Consider the following 16,311-nt stretch of genomic DNA (forward strand, 5'->3'; position numbering starts at 1 on the left):
GGGAGCATGTGATTTTTTTTAAATATTTAATAAACAAACAAACAAACAAAAAAAAATGTCTATGTTGCCATAAAATGATCATATTTATAATTTTAAATGGCTGAATAAAGGAGATACTATGATTTACTTTATGATTTTTTCCCTAACTATTGGATATTTTCTTTTTCTTTTTAAATATAAATTTATTTATTTTAATTGGAGGCTAATTACTTTACAATATTGTATTGGTTTTGCCATACATCAACATGAATCTGCCACAGGTGTACACATGTTCCCCATCCTGAACCCCCCTCCCACATCCCTCTCCATACCATCCCTCTGGGTCATCCCAGTGCACCAGCCCCAAGCATCCTGTATCCTGCATCGAACCTGGACTGGTGATTCGTCTCATATGATATTATATATGTTTCAATGCCATTCTCCCAAATCATCCTACCCTGTCCCTCTTCCACAGAGTCCAAAAGACTGTTCTATACATTTGTGTCTCTTTTGCTGTCTCGCATACAGGGTTATTGTTATCATCTTTCTAAATTCCATATATATGCATTAGGATACTGTATTGGTGTTTTTCTTTCTGGCTTACTTCACTTTGTATAATAGGCTCCAGTTTCATCCACCTCATTAGAGCTGATTCAAATGTAGTCTTTTTAATGACTGAGTAATACTCCATTGTGTACCATATATGTACTACAACTTTCTTATCCATTCATCTGCTGATGGACATCTAGGGATTATTGTTTTTCTTTTGCTAAATTAAATAACAGTGATAAAACTTTCTGTGTCTACACACATTTTCATTTTCCCAGGTTTTTTTCTTTAGGATAAATTTTGAGAAAGCTAATAATTGTGATAAAAATATAAACATTTCAGTTTCATCAACATATGTAGCATCAAATTTCTTTCAAATGGATTTTATCAATTTACACTGACAAGTAATGTATGATACCATTTTCACTATAACTAAAGAATAAAGAAGAGAGTTTAAAAATATTACTGTAGCTCACTTAAGGGTTATATAAACTATCCCACTCTTTTATTTCTAAATTATTTTTTGAAAGGCTAATACAAGCATTTGGTTAAAAATTCAAACAGTATGAAAAGGTATACAGGAAAAAAGAGGTCTGTCTCCTATTCCTGACCCTCAGCTCAGAGCTAACTGCTGTTATTTAACAGCTTATGTGTAACCTTAAAAAGAGTTTTCACATTTCTCAGCATATATGTGTACTCAGCCTCCTCTTCACAAAAATAGGCCTGGCCTGCCTCTCTTGTTTTTTTTTTAAATTTAAAAACAGTTTGAAACTTACAGAAAGGTTGCAAGATTAAGAATTCTTGTATCCCCTTATTCCAGATCCCCAATTGTTACCATTGAACCACATCTGTTTTATATTTATACCCATACACAAAAACACATAATGTATGTGTATCTGTATATCTATTTATCTATTTCCTACAGGGTCATTAAATGACATGATGGCCATCATCCCTAAATACCTCATTGTGTATCACCACAAAACAAGAACACTCTCCTAAATTATTATAATATAACTGTTCCAACCATGAAATTAGTATTAATAAAGTACTCCATCCAAGTCAAAACAATTCAACTTGTGCTGAATGTCCCAACAATTTCTCTTCTCCATTCTGATTCAGGGTCTTATCCAGAAACACGCACTGCATTTAGTTTCCATGTCATGTCTTAACCATCATTTCCTAACTCAATAATTCTTCAGCTCTCTGTCTCCCATAACTTGATGGTCTTACAAGACTTTCACTCTGTAGAAATACCTTCAACATGATTTCATCAGTGTTTTCATGGCCAGACACAGGCCTTGCAACTCTGGCAGGAATACCACAGAACTGATGCTAAACTCATTTCAGTGCACTGTATCAGGAGTCACACTGTAGTGACCAGCCCCAACACGGGCAATGCCAACCTTAGATGCAGGAAAGTTGGTTGCTACTAGTTTTCCCCACTGTAAATTCACTATTTCCCTCTCTGTATTAGTGTTTTAGAAGGGGAGCCTCATGGGAATATTTCATAATACTCATGAGAGTGTTCAGTAATTCTGAATTATGTCAATCTGTTTTCCTCATCAAACTTCCACCTATCAGCCAGAGATCAGTTGTTAACTAATATCTATCATATATCCAATAGATAGTTCCCAAATGGTAATTATTTGTTTCTACTGTTCCTTCTGCATTTATCAGTCAGCATTCTTTTGTAAGGAAGAGCTTTCCCTTCTCATTTATTCATATTAGTATGCAGTCACTGATTCCTATTTTATTCAATAGATTGCAATTTGAATACATCTAATGTGTCCTATATCTGAGTGTATGTACATATGTAAGTGTGTGTGTGTGTCACACATTCTTGAGTGTGTTTTTGGGGATGTCGGCAGCATCACTGTACAGCTTGTGGGACCTTCGTTCTCCAACGAGGGACTGAACCTGGGACACAACAATGAAGGTGCGGAGTGCTAACGAGTGAACCACCAGGGAATGCCCAATACCAATATTTTTAATCCCAATCTAACCCCCTCAGAGTTCCTTCTATCTTTCCCTCTTTTCATATTTTTAAATCCCTTGTAATACAGTGGAGAAATCAGGCCCTTGTTAACCTCTCAATATATTTACTTATTGTTTAACCAATTAATTTATTTGTCCAATGTAATCTATTTCCCAACTCCAGCTACCTCCTCCATCCATCCCTTCCTCTCACCATCCTGTTTCCTGTCCCACACAGAAGCCCCATCCTCATCACCTTGATTTTCTTAGAGTATTTCAGCATGCTACTACCACTGACCCCTTTTCCTCACTCCCTATTCCTTGGTCATTGAATCCTGGTACCTCTGCACAGCACTTCTTCCCCCTCACTGCCTTATTTCCTTGAAAGGTTTCTACACCAGGAAGACAGAAGGAGAAAGTAGGGAAAAAAAAAAAAAAGATAGAAAGGAAAATGTAGAAAAGGGGAGGGGGGAGTAGGAAACCCTCAATTCAGTTCAGTTCAGTCGCTCAGTTGTGTCTGACTCTTTGCGACCCCATGAATTGCAGCACGCCAGGCCTCCCTGTCCATCACCATCTCCCGGAGTTCACTCAGACTCACGTCCATAGAGTCAGTGACGCCATCCAGCCATCTCATCCTCTGTAGTCCCCGTTTCCTCCTGCCCCCAGTCCGTCCCAGCATCAGTCTTTTCCAATGAGTCAACTCTTCACATGAGATGGCCAAAGTATTGGAGTTTCAGCTTTAGCATCATTCCTTCCAAAGAACACCCAGATCAGAACATCTGATCTCCTTTAGAATGGACTGGTTGGGTCTCCTTGTAGTGCAAGGGACTCTCAAGAGTCTTCTCCAACACCACGGTTCAAAAGCATCCCTAGTCTTTCAAAATAGGATATATTGAGTATAATTTCATCCCTTCTTGAGTCCTTACTAGAAAAATTCATTGGTATATTATATTATACTGCGTTAATGTACTTGGGATTTCTTGGGGAGTGTTACAGAACCAAGTTTTTAATTCTTGGGTCTGTTCTAGTTACTTTTGGTTCTCCTTTTCTATCATTTGTCAGTTTTCCTGAACATTTCCTGTCATAACCCTTCTTAAATAGGTATTTCTAATATGCTATGGGCTAAGAATCCAAACAATTAATGCAGTAACAGTAGCAAACCAGAATAAGTATACATAGAGCCAGAGTTTTTAAAGCTCTTCCATAATTAATAACCTTGAGCTCTTCAAGGTATGAATTCACCGATTCTTATTTAGCTGCCCAGAAGTTCTTTTTATGTAATTCTCAAGTAGTTAAATTTTAGATAATTCAGGTTGCCTAAATAGATTATCTCTAGATAGGTGGGATGCAAATGTTATTTTGAGAAGGTATTCTAAAATTTCATTTGAATAAATTTTCACATTGGTTCAAAGGAAAATTTTCTTCCCTTTTCTACAAATACTTAAGATCTCTCAATTCTTGAGATGAATTTGAGATTAAACATTAGAGATACCAAGGGAATATTTCATGTAAAGACGGGCACAATAAAGGAAAGAAATGGTATGGACCTAACAGAAGCAGAAGATATTAAGAAGAGGTGGCAAGAATACAGAGAAGAATTATACAAAAAAGATCTTCAAGATCCAGATAACCACGATGGTGTGATCACTCACCTAGAGCCAGATATTCTGGAACGTGAAGTCAAGAGGGCCTTAGGAAGCATCACTAAGAACAAAGCTAGTGAGGTGATGGAATTCTAGTTGAGCTATTTCAAATCCTAAAAGATGATGCTGTGAAAGTGCTGCACTCAATATGCCAGCAAATTTGGAAAACTCAACAGTGGCCACAGGACTGGGAAAGGTCAGTTTTCATTCCAATCCCAAAGAAAGGCAATGCCAAAGAACGTTCAAACTACCACACAATTGCACTCATCTCACACACTAGCAAAGCAATGCTCAAAATTCTCCAAGCCAGGCTTCCACAGTATATGAACCATGAACTTCTAGATGTTCAAGCTGGATTTAGAAAAGGCAGAGGAACCAGAGATCAAATTCCCAACATTTGTTGGATCATTAAAAAGCAATAGAGTTCCAGAAAACTATCTACTTCTGCTTTACTGACAATGCCAAAGCCTTTGACTATGTGGTTCACAACAAACTGTGGAAAATTCTGAAAGAGATGGGAATACCAAACCACCTGATTTGCCTCCTGAGAAATCTGTATGCAGGTCAAGAAGCAACAGTTAGAACTGGACATGGAACAACAGACTGGTTCCAAATTGGGAAAGGAGTACATCAAGGCTGTATACTGTCACCCTGCGTATTTAACTTATATGCAGAGTATATCATGAGAAATGCCAGACTGGATGAAGCATAATCTGGAATCAAGATTGCCAAGAGAAATATCAATAACCTCCACTCTTATGGTAGAAAGCGAAGAAGAACTAAAGAGCCTCTTGATGAAAGTGAAAGAGGGGAGTGAAAAAGTTGGCTTAAAACTCAACATTCAGAAAACATCATGGCATCCGGTCCCATCACTTTGTGGCAAATAGATGGGGAAACAATGAGAGACTTTATTTTCTTGGGCTCCAAAATCACTGCAGATGGTGACTGCAGCCATGAAATTAAAAGATGCTTGCTCCTTGGAAGAAAAGCTATGACCAACCTAGACAGCATATTAAAAAGCAGAGGCATTAATTTCTTGATAAAGGTCCATCTAGTCAAGGCTATGGTTTTTCCAGTGGTCATGTATGGATGTGAGAGTTGGACCATAAAGAAAGCTAAGCACCAAAGAATTGATGCTTTTGAACTGTGGTGTTGGAGAAGACTCTTGAGTCTCATGACTGCAAGGAGATCCAATCAGTCCATTCTAAAGGAAATCGGTCCTGAACATTCATTGGAAGGACTAATGCTGAAGGTGAAACTCCAATACTTTGGCCACCTGATGTGAAGAATTGACTCATTTAAAAGACCCTGATGCTGGGAAAGATTGAAAGAGAGAGAAGGGAATGACAGAGGATGAGATGGCTGGATGGCATCACTGACTCGAGGGACACGAGTTTGAGTAAGCTCCGGGAGTTGGTGAGGGGCAGGGAAACCTGGCGTGCTGCAGTCCATGGGGTTGAAAAGAGTCAGACACAACTGAGCGACTGAACATCCTCTGGTAAAGAGATCACTATGATAACATTTATTCATTAAATCATTTAGCAACATATACTGAGTGCTTACTATGTGACAGGCACTATTTTAAGCACTTGGGAGGGTAGCAGTGAATGAAATAAAGCCCTTGCTCTCAAGGAACTTACAATCTAGCTGGGGAAGGTAAACAAGTAAACCCTTATATAACTGTTTAAAAATGCTGTGAAGAAAAATGAATTCTGGTAAGGGGAGAGAGAATGATACAGACATATTATGTGAGTAGGATGAATAGAGACAATTCTGGTTCCATTTTTACTGTAAGTGGCTGACCTCCAATAAATTCTTTATAAGGGAAACAGTAGCAACCAATTTGTTTCAGGGAAGGAGACAAAGTAAGTTGGTGACTTCAGATGTACTCATGCTTTCTCAGTTGCTGCTCAGGGGATCTGGCTGCTTTTTCCCTCTTAAATTTGTTCTTTATAAACAAAGATATGCTGTTCAACAAGAATTGGAAATGTTTATATCCTACTGCACTAAAAAAGGAGGTGAATGATCTACTTAAAATGTAGATCATGTGCCAGAGGTCAGTTATACAGCTGTCACCCTTTCAGGATGAGAAAACAGGTTCAGGGAGAGGAAGGGACTTGCTTAAATCACTCTGATTCAGTCTCTGACGTTTTGTATTTACACATTCTATTTGAAGAGTAAAGAAAGAAACACTCCAATAGTAGGATTAAAAAGTCTCTATTTCCTACCTGAAAAGGATGTGAAGATAAGAACCAAGGCCAGTTAAAATATGCCACCATGCATGAAACTGTGTGGTAACACCTATGACAGGTGGTACCTTCTTTCGAAAGTTCCTGTGTGAAGGGGAGGAAAATAAGCATTCAATTATTTTTCATATTTAACAATTAATACTGATAGTATCAAAGCATTTTGAAACATTAGTCTCAAACATGGCAATTATTTCATTTCCTTTTGTCTGCTGTATTGTTTTCCAAAGTATATTTTGAGGAACAGTATTCCTAATAGACGTTCCATGAAGAAATGACTGTGGTCAAAATAAATGTAGGAAACAGTACATAGTCTGCTGCCCTTTTGGAGATTTGTAATGCATATTAACAGATTAACAGCTGTAAAAAGTCCTACCATAACTAAACAGTTTATCATCAGTTTTTTCAGGTAAACTACTCGTTCATGGAACCTTTCTTTCAGGTAATATTTATTAACACATTATGGACCAAGTGTTTCCTGCAAGGTCTCACTTCATAGTGAGTCTTTGAGGTGGCTGTTAAAAGCTGTGCTTTGCAGATTAGGAGCCTAAAATTCAGAGATTACTGAGTTGCCCAAGTACTCAGCTAGTGGGACAGCTGAGCCTCAAATTCTAGACCTTGTGATTAAGTGTGTATTATATTAATATTCTCATCTATCAGAGCAGAGAAATTGAGTGTGAAACACCAAATTGTTTTCCACAAGTTTTGCGAACATCTCAACATTTCTCGGAAACAAAGAGGACTCAGCTAGAGGATGATGACTTACTTTTGCACTGTAAAAGCGCCAACGAGAGTTCTGATGGATACTGCTGATTCAGAACCACTCCATTAGATCTTAGTTTTCTAAGCAAGATGTATTATTTGTGTGCATTTAAAGACATTTCAAACATGTGCAAAAATATGCAAAATAATAATGTACCCATTACCCAGCTTCAACAATTATAAATTATTTATTTTTAACAATTACAATTTATGGCCAATCTCATATCATCTAAGCTCTCACCTACTTCTCTTCTCCCATATTATTTATTTTGAAGCAAATCCCAGATAGTGTATCATTTTATCTCTAAATATCTCAGTATATATCTCTAATCCCTTAATCAGACATTCAATTACTAATCATATTTGATATTCAATTAGTGATCATAAAATCATACAGATTTTTTTAAACACAAGTCTGTTTCAATCAAGATCCAAAAAAAGTAATTACATTACTTTGGAGTTTGGTTGATATAGCTCTTACGTCTCTTTTATTTTATTTTTTCATTTCGTGGCTGCATCAGGTGGCATGTGGAATCTTACTTCCCAAACCAGGGATAGAAGCCTGTGCACCTACATTGAAAACAGAGAGTCTTAACACTGGACCACCAGGGAAGCCGCAAGTCTCTCTCTCTTTTTAAAAAAAGTTATTTATTTATGGCTGCACTGGGTCTTTGTTGCTGTGCTTGGGGTTTTTCTAGCTGCAGCAAGCAGGGGCTACTCTCTAGTGATGGTGCACAGGCTTCTCATTGCCGTGGCTTCTCTTCTTGCAGAGCACAGGCTCCAGGGTGCGCAGGCGAGTGCTGGCTCAGTAGTTGTGGCGCATGGACTTACTAAACCCATGGCACACGGGATCTTATGTTTCCTACATTGGCAGGTGGATTCTTAACCACTGGACCACCAGGGAAGTCTCCAAGTCTCTTTTAATCTATACATTTCTCCTCCATTTCCCCCCTCCGCCTTCCTGCAATTTATTTACTTAAGAGGCTAGGTTATTCATTCTATAGATTTCCCAGTTTGAATTTTGCTGATTGCCTCTCTGTGGTGTTATTCAATATTACACAATACCATTAAATCAGCTAATTTTGAGTTGGAAGGAAACTAGTTTAACCTACTTAACATGTTCATTTTATGAAAATTGGGGCCCAGACAGAAGGTGTCTAAGGTGACAACTAGAGTCCAAGACCCATGATTCAAATTCCAGTAAATATTTCTTCAATAAAGCAGATTAGACAGATTTCAAAGACCTAGACAGAGAAGCCTGGCAGGCTACAGTCCATGGGGTTGCAAAGGTCAGATATGACTAAAGCAAATGAGCACAGTCAATATTATTAATATTTGATTAACTGTACACTACTGTGATGTATGCACAAAAATCCCTATAGATGTTATGAAATATTTTTAAGTTCAAATTTTTAGGTAATTTAAACAAGTGTCCCCATAATTTAACTTTATTGTGCTATTAGTTGAATTTAGTTCAGTTGCTCAGTCATGTCCGACTCTACGACCCCATGGATGCAGCACGCCAGGCCTCCCTGTCCATCACCAACTCCAGGAGTCTACCCAAATTCATCTCCAGGCCTCCCTGTCCATCACCAACTCCAGGAGTCTACCCAAATTCATCTCCATCAAGTTGGTGATGCCATCCAACCATCTCATCCTCTGTCGACACCTTCTCCTCCTGCCTTCAATCTTTCCCAGTATCAGCGTCCTTTTCAACGAGTCAGCTCTTCGCATCAGGTGGCCAAAGTACTGGAGTTTCACCTTCAACATCAGTCCTTTCAATGAACACTCATGACTGATCTCCTTTAGGATGGACTGGTTTGATCTCCTTGCTGTCCAAGGGATGCTCAAGAGTCTTCTCCAACACCACAGTTCAAAAGCATCAATTCTTCGGCGCTTAGCTTTTTTTATAGTCCAACTCTCACATCCATACATGACTACTGGAAAAACAATAGCCTTGACTAGACGGACCTTTGTTGGCAAAGTAACGTCTCTACTTTTTAATATGCTGTCTAGGTTGGTCATAGCTTTTCTTCCAAGGAGCAAATGTCTTTTAATTTCAGGCTGCAGTCACCATCTGCAGTGATTTTGGAGCCCAAGAAAATAAAGTCAGCCACTATTTCCACTGTTTCCCCATCTATTTGCCACGAAGTGATGGGACCGGATGCCATGATCTTCGTTTTCTGAATGTTGAGCATTAAGCCAACTTTTTCAGTCTCCTCTTTCACTTTCATCAAGAGGCTCTTTAGTTCTTCACTTTCTGCCATAAGGGTGGTATCATCTGCATACCTGAGATTATTGATATTTCTCTCAGCAATCTTGATTCCAGCTTGTGCTTCTTCCAGCCCAGCGTTTCTCATGATGTACACTGCATATAAGTTAAATAAGCAGGATGACAATATACAGCCTTAACATACTCCTTTTCCTATTTGGAACCAGTCTGTTGTTCCATGTCCAGTTCTAACTGTTGCTTCTTGACCTGCATACAGATTTCTCAAGAGGCAGATCAGGTGGTCTGGTATTCCCATCTCTTTCAGAATTTTCCACAGTTTATTGTGATCCACACAGAGAAAGGCTTTGACGTAATCAATAAAGCAGAAATAGATGTTTTTCTGGAATTCTCTTGCTTTTTCGATGATCCAGCGGATGTTGGCAATTTGATCTCTGGTTCCTCTGCCTTTTCTAAGTCCAGCTTGAACAACTGGAAGTTCATGGTTCATATACTGTGGAAGCCTGGCTTGGAGAATTTTGAGCATTGCTTTGCTAGTGTGTGAGATGAGTGCAATTGTGTGGTAGTCTAAGCATTCTTTGGCACTGCCTTCTTTTGGGATTGGAATGAAAACTGACCTTTTCTAGTCCGGTGGCCACTGTTGAGTTTTCCAAATTTGCTGGCATACTGACTGCAGCACTTTCACAGCATCATTTTTCAGGATTTGAAATAGCTCAACTGGAATCCCATCACCTCCACTAGCTTTGTTCGTAGTGATGCTTTCTAAGGCCCACTTGATTTCACATTCCAGGATGTCTGGCTCTAGGTGAGTGATCACATCATTGTGATTATCTGGGTCGTGAAGATCTTTTTTCTATAGCTCTTCTCTGTATTCTTGCCACCTCTTCTTAATATCTTCTGCTTCTGTTAGGTCCCTACCATTTCTGTCCTTTATTGTGCCCATCTTTGCATGAAATGTTCCCTTGGTATCTCTAATTTTCTTGAAGAGACCTCTAGTCTTTCCCATTCTATTATTTTCCTCTATTTCTTTGCACTGATCACTGAGGAAGGCTTTCTTGTCTCTCCTTGCTATTCTTTGGAACTCTGAATTCAAATGGGTGTATCTTTCCTTTTCTCCTTTGATTTTTGTTTCTCTTCTTTTCACAGCTATTTGTAAGGCCTTCTCAGACAGCCATTTTGCTTTTTTGCATTTCTTTTTCTTAGGGATGGTGTTGATCCCTGTCTCCTGTACAATGTCACAGACCTCCGTCCATAGTTCATCAGGTACTCTGTCTCTATCAGAGCTAGTGTCTTAAATCTATTTCTCACTTACACTGTATAATGGTAAGGATTTGATTTAGGTCATACCTGCATGGTCTAGTGCTTTTTCCCTACTTTCTTCAGTTTACGTCTGAATTTGGCAATAAGGAGTTCATGATCTGAGCCACAGTCAGCTCCCGGTCTTGTTCTTGTTGACTGTATAGAGCTTCTCCATCTTCGGCTGCAAAGAATATAATTGGTCTGATTTCAGTGTTGACCATCTGGTGATGTCCATGTGTAGAGTCTTCTCTTGTGTTGTTAGAAGAGGGTGTTTGCTATGACCAGTGTGTTCTCTTGGCAAAACTCTATTAGCCTTTGCCCTGCTTCATTCTGCTATACATATCTTTTTAATTTCAGTGATGGGAAAAATTCACTTCAGTGCACTAATAATTCTATATGTCTATGAAATGCTCTGCTTAACAAATTCCAAAAATATTTTTCAAAGATTGAAAATATATCTTACCTCAGTGAATCACAAAAGATGTTATCTATGTTCCAGAATAAAAATCCTAATAAAAATACACCCAAGGATGTGTAACCCAGCCCTCTAAGCCATGGATAAACCCTGTGTGGAGGAAAAAAAAGAGCAAAATGAAATTTTGTCAAGTCATGTCATGAGAGGGAAATGTTTTCATAAGTATTAAAAGCAAACCTAACTATTAAATTCTCTAATACATCTGCCCATTACATTTAGCCATTAAAAGTTACTGAGGAAGAAAAGTGCCACTAAGAGTTTGCTAAATGTATCAAGAAGGTAATCTGAAAGCACTCAATAACTTTATTAGTTCTTTGGAAGAGGTAGAAGGCTGGTGGGATAGAGAAAACACTAATGGAGTCACCAGTTGTGTGTCAGGCACTACAGCATATTAGGTACACACGATATATATAAATAAACACACATATATGAATATAATTTTCAAATAAACACACACATATGAATACAATCTTCCAATAAACACTTCTTTAACTTTGCTGATGAGGAAACTGAAGTTTGGTGAGTTACCCAAAACAACAGGTATAGCTAATGTAGTTTTTTTTATAGCTTTACCCTTTACCTCCAAAAACTTATATATTTTTTAGAATGCTATATAAATGGAATAATACAGTATATTTTCTTTGTTATATGGCTTCTTTCAGTTGGCATAATTATTTTGAAATTCATCTATGCTGTTGTATATCAATACTCATTTCCTCTTACTGTTGAGTAGTACTCCACTATATGGATACACCATGGTTTAATCTGTTCAAATGTTGTTGGATACTTCTGTTGTATTCCAGGTTTTTTTGCTCTAACAAATAAAAGAAGCTATGAACATTCATAAATAAGTCTTTGTATGGATATATGCTTTCATTTCCCTTGGGTAAAAAGATAGGAGAATAGTTAAATTGTCTGGCAGGTAAATGTTACTTTTTAAGACAGTTAAACTGTTTAATCAGCACTAAGGGGTTGTATCATTTTACATTCCCATCAGCAGGGTAGAAGAGTTTTTTGTTCTACAATCTCACCAACACTTGCTATGATATAAGTCTTTTTCATTTTAGTTGCCCTATAGGTACATAGAGGTATCTCACTGTGGCTTTAATTTTTATTTCTCAATGATAAATGTTATTGAGCATCATTTCTTGTACTTATTTGCCATTCCTATATCTTCTTTGATAGTTTGTTTTGAATCTTTGCCCATTAAAAAAAATTGTTACTTATTATTAAGTTTCAAGAGTTCTTTATACTTATCTAAATATAAGTCCTTTGTTGGATATATATTTTGCAAACATTTTCTCCAAGTTTGTGAGTTGCCTTTCACGTCCTTTTTTTTTTTAATTGAAATACAGCTGATGTACAATGTTCTGTTAGTTTCTGGTGTATGACAAAGTGATTCAGTTACATACATATATTCTTTTCAATTACAGTTTATTACAGGATATTGAATATAGTTCCCTGTGCTATACAGTAGGACTTGTAATTCATTCTGTATATAATGGCTTGCATTTGCTAACCCCAAACTCTCAATCCATTCCCCACCCTAATCTTGCCTTTGGCAACCACAAGTCTGTTCTCTCCATCTGTGAGTCTGTTTCTGTTCTGAAGATAAGCCTCTCTGCTGTTCTTTTTAAAAACTGTTTTGGCCCTTTTAGATCCTTTGCAGTCCCATGTAAATTTCAGAAACTGTTTCCCAATTTTTACCAAAAAGCCTGCAGAGATTTTGTTGTGACTGCCTTGAACCTGATCAATTTGGAGAGAACTGACATCTTAATAACATTGAAGTTTTCTAATCTATGAAAATGAAACATCTATTTACTTAGGTCTTCTTTAATTTGGCTTAGCAAAAACTTATTCGCCACAGTTTCCAATATATACAGCTTGCATATATTTGCTAAATTTAATCCTTAAATATTTGATGTTTTTTGATGCTACTGTAAATTATACTTTCAAAAATTTCACTTAACAATTTCACTTACTATGCACTTGTTTGGTGCTAGCACACAGAAATATGATTTTTGAATACGGACTTGAACCTCATGATCTTGCTGAATTCCACTTATTGCTTCTAGTGATTTTGTGGTACACATCTTGTGGTATTTTCTGTATGTGATCGTGTCATCTGTAAACACTACATTGGATAGGATTTCCACCAATACAGTGTTGAATAGAAGTGGTGACGATGTATATCCTTGTTTTAGTCTTGATTTTAAAGGTAACTTTAAAAAACATTTTATGGAAATGTGGTAGATGCTGTAGTTTAAAGGTTAAGAAACTTCCCTTCGATTGAGTTTGTAAAGGGTTTTGTTTTGTTTGTTTTGGGTCATAAATAGCTGAATTTTATGGAATGCTTTATCTGAATGTACTGCTATCATCATGTAGTTTTTCTCCTTTATTTTTTAATATGGTAAATGATGAGAATAGATTTTCTGAAATATTTTGTTAACTATTTGTGCTTAGTTGCTCAGTCGTGTCCCAATCTTTGTGAGCCCATGGACTGGGATCGCTTCTGACCATGTGATTCTCCAGGCAAGAATACTGGAATGGATTGCCATGCCCTCCTCCAGGGTTTGCATATAAACAAATGAATTGTGTTATTAACTTAAAACTCATCAGGGACTTCCCTGGTGGTCCAGTGGTTAAGAATCTGCCTGCCATGCAGGAGACACGGATGTCATTCCTGGTCCAGGAGGATTCCACATGCTGTGGAGCAACTAAGCCCACACACTGCAACTAGAGAAAGTCTGCGTACAGCAACAAAGACCCAGCGCGGCCAAAAAAAAAAAAATCATCAGAAAAACACAAATCTGCTTGTGCATGGAAGGGACATTATTGCCATAGTTTGATGAAGATTCTTGGAAAAGATGAGTTTAAAAGAGTCATAGTATGCCTTCAGCTTTTCAGAGTTTATCACTTTCCCATTTGAGGGAGGCAAGAATGAGTCCCAGAAAGCACAAAGTAAAGGCATTTGGCAGAACTGCAGGATGGGCCAGGTGCTGAGATATGACAAGGAAGTGATCACTAGGGGTGAGATACTCTCTATTTTCTGCTTCTAAGCTTACTTACCAGGGCCAATCTTCAGCTCTCAGAAGTAATTCAAAGCAAAATTCTTCTGTGGGGTGAAATGAATGTCTCTGGTTATCCAGGTAGCAGGGCACGTAAGAGAGAGCAAGAACTTCATCAGCACATGGTCCAGGCAAGCTAAGTACAGGTAAGATTCTGGGGACAGACTACTTGTATATTATCAGGTCAAGAGTGTGTAACACAGAAGACCCTCAACATATCTGTATCAGGAGTCACACTGCTTCAATCTAGACTGGTTGCCTGTCCAGTGGACAGCCATTCTCTGAAAAATCCCTTCCCTTTGCCTTCACTTTGGAAATTGCCTTCACCTCTTTGTGTTGGATTTTCTATGTCTCGTTTCCTATATCTTCCTCCTTTTTGGTTTTCTCATTTTGGTCAAACACAACCTTCCACAGGTTTCTGAGCACTAGTTTATGGTATATAAGTATTTTTCTTTTTTTTGAGAACTTAAAGGTATGAAAATGTATTCTGTCACCATATTTTATCAATAGTTCGGCTAGGTATTATCCTGTAACTGGCTTCCAGTTTTCCTTTGCCAAGTCCAAAACCATTCTGATCCCTGATCCTTTGTATGTAGTGTATCTACCTTCTGACTCTAAGCTTGTAGAACTGTCCTTGTCTAGAATTTTGAAACTTGCATGGGTCTATTTCTACCCACTGTGCTAAGTACGCAGTAGGTTCTTTTAATCTATTAACTCTTATTTTTCAATTACAGGATATTTTCTTAAATTGTTTTGGTAATAGTTTCCTCCCTTCCCTTTCCTCTACACAGTACTGGTAGAGGAAATATGCATTTTTATATGCTGGTCCTGAAATCAGAACCCCTACTGAGTTCCTTCTATTCTCCATTTCCTTCCCACCATTCTGATGGAACCCAGGGACCATGGACTTGAGGAAACACTTGCTATTTGTCCACAGCAGTGGTGGTGAGTGGGTCCAAGGGTCCTGAGGCCAAGAGGCCCCATGCTGTCCTGTTCACTCTGGACCATAACATGAGCTCAGTGCCTCTCCTGTGGTGGATGCTTGCTGGTGAATGGGTATAGGGGCTCCTGGACCATAAAACAATCACAATGTGTGTTCTGGAGAAAGAATTCCAATGTCTTCATTAACTGTATCTTTCAAAATATTCATTTCAGCTTTTTACTATATTTTTAATGTCCATTTTTGGGGGATTCTCTGAATGTTCTTTTTTATAGCATTGTACTCTTGATTCATAGATATACTATATTCCTAAGAATATTAATGAATTATAATATTTGTTGTCATTTTGTTGTTTTTAAAGTTTCTTCAGTTTCTTTAAAGCTGATTTTTTTCTCCCTTATTTGTTATGGCCTCTTTCATATTGAATGTATTCATCATACATCTGGCACTGTCTCCTCATTCTTAAGAGTAAGAAACTAAAAAGGTGGTCCCAAGCAAGTATTCAGTTGCTAACCTTTACTGTAGGGCTATTTTCCCTAGTTAGTAACCTTTGCTGTAGGGCTATTTTCCTGGGTCAATTGTTAGGGAACCCTCAACACCAATACCAATAAGGCCTTTTAGGCTACTCATATATTCAATAAGAAGATTCTTTCAGTATTCTGTCTAGACGTTTTTGCATTCAGCATTCATAAAGCACAAGGTCACCTAACTTACCTGATTTCAATATGGTATTTGTATGCTCAACTGTGCCTGGCAAAACCCAATGTAGACACACTGTTTACCCTTTTCCAGAGATTAAATCTGTAGATTTCTGCAGTTGCTTCATGGCATGAAGTTGGGTGAGGGAACCTAAGCATATAACCATTTCTTAAAGCTTTTAATCAATGCCCTTTGTTTTAGACTCCTCCTCCATCTCCTTCACCAAACTGTCTGTTGCTAAGGCTTGATACTTAAGAAAATTCTCTGATGTAAACTGGTGGTTCCTGGCTTAGAATTTGGCTCTTGGGTTAGTTATGGCAATTAGCAGTAATCCATTTACTTTCTAGCTTCTAAAATTTTATTGAGTCTTCAACTTGTGGGTTTATACTTTATAAATTCTTTTGTTATAGTTTTAGTAGTGTCTCAGAAAGGAACAAAATTAGA

At 37.8% G+C, this 16,311-nt stretch overlaps 1 protein-coding gene across 1 annotated transcript in view; it reads right to left on the minus strand.

Moving 5' to 3' along the window:
• The window catches only part of ACER3 (alkaline ceramidase 3), a 168,648-nt gene that overhangs the window by 16,678 nt on the left and 135,659 nt on the right, over positions 1 to 16,311 (minus strand). The window contains exons 8-9 of the mRNA XM_070383662.1: positions 11,149 to 11,250; positions 6,377 to 6,481 (exon numbers count right to left, since the gene is read on the minus strand). Coding sequence (XP_070239763.1) covers positions 6,377 to 6,481; positions 11,149 to 11,250 — 207 coding nt within the window. The remainder of the gene's footprint in view (positions 1 to 6,376; positions 6,482 to 11,148; positions 11,251 to 16,311) is intronic.

This window comes from Bos mutus, chromosome 15, assembly GCF_027580195.1.
Source record: "Bos mutus isolate GX-2022 chromosome 15, NWIPB_WYAK_1.1, whole genome shotgun sequence".
Lineage (NCBI taxonomy): Eukaryota > Metazoa > Chordata > Mammalia > Artiodactyla > Bovidae > Bos > Bos mutus.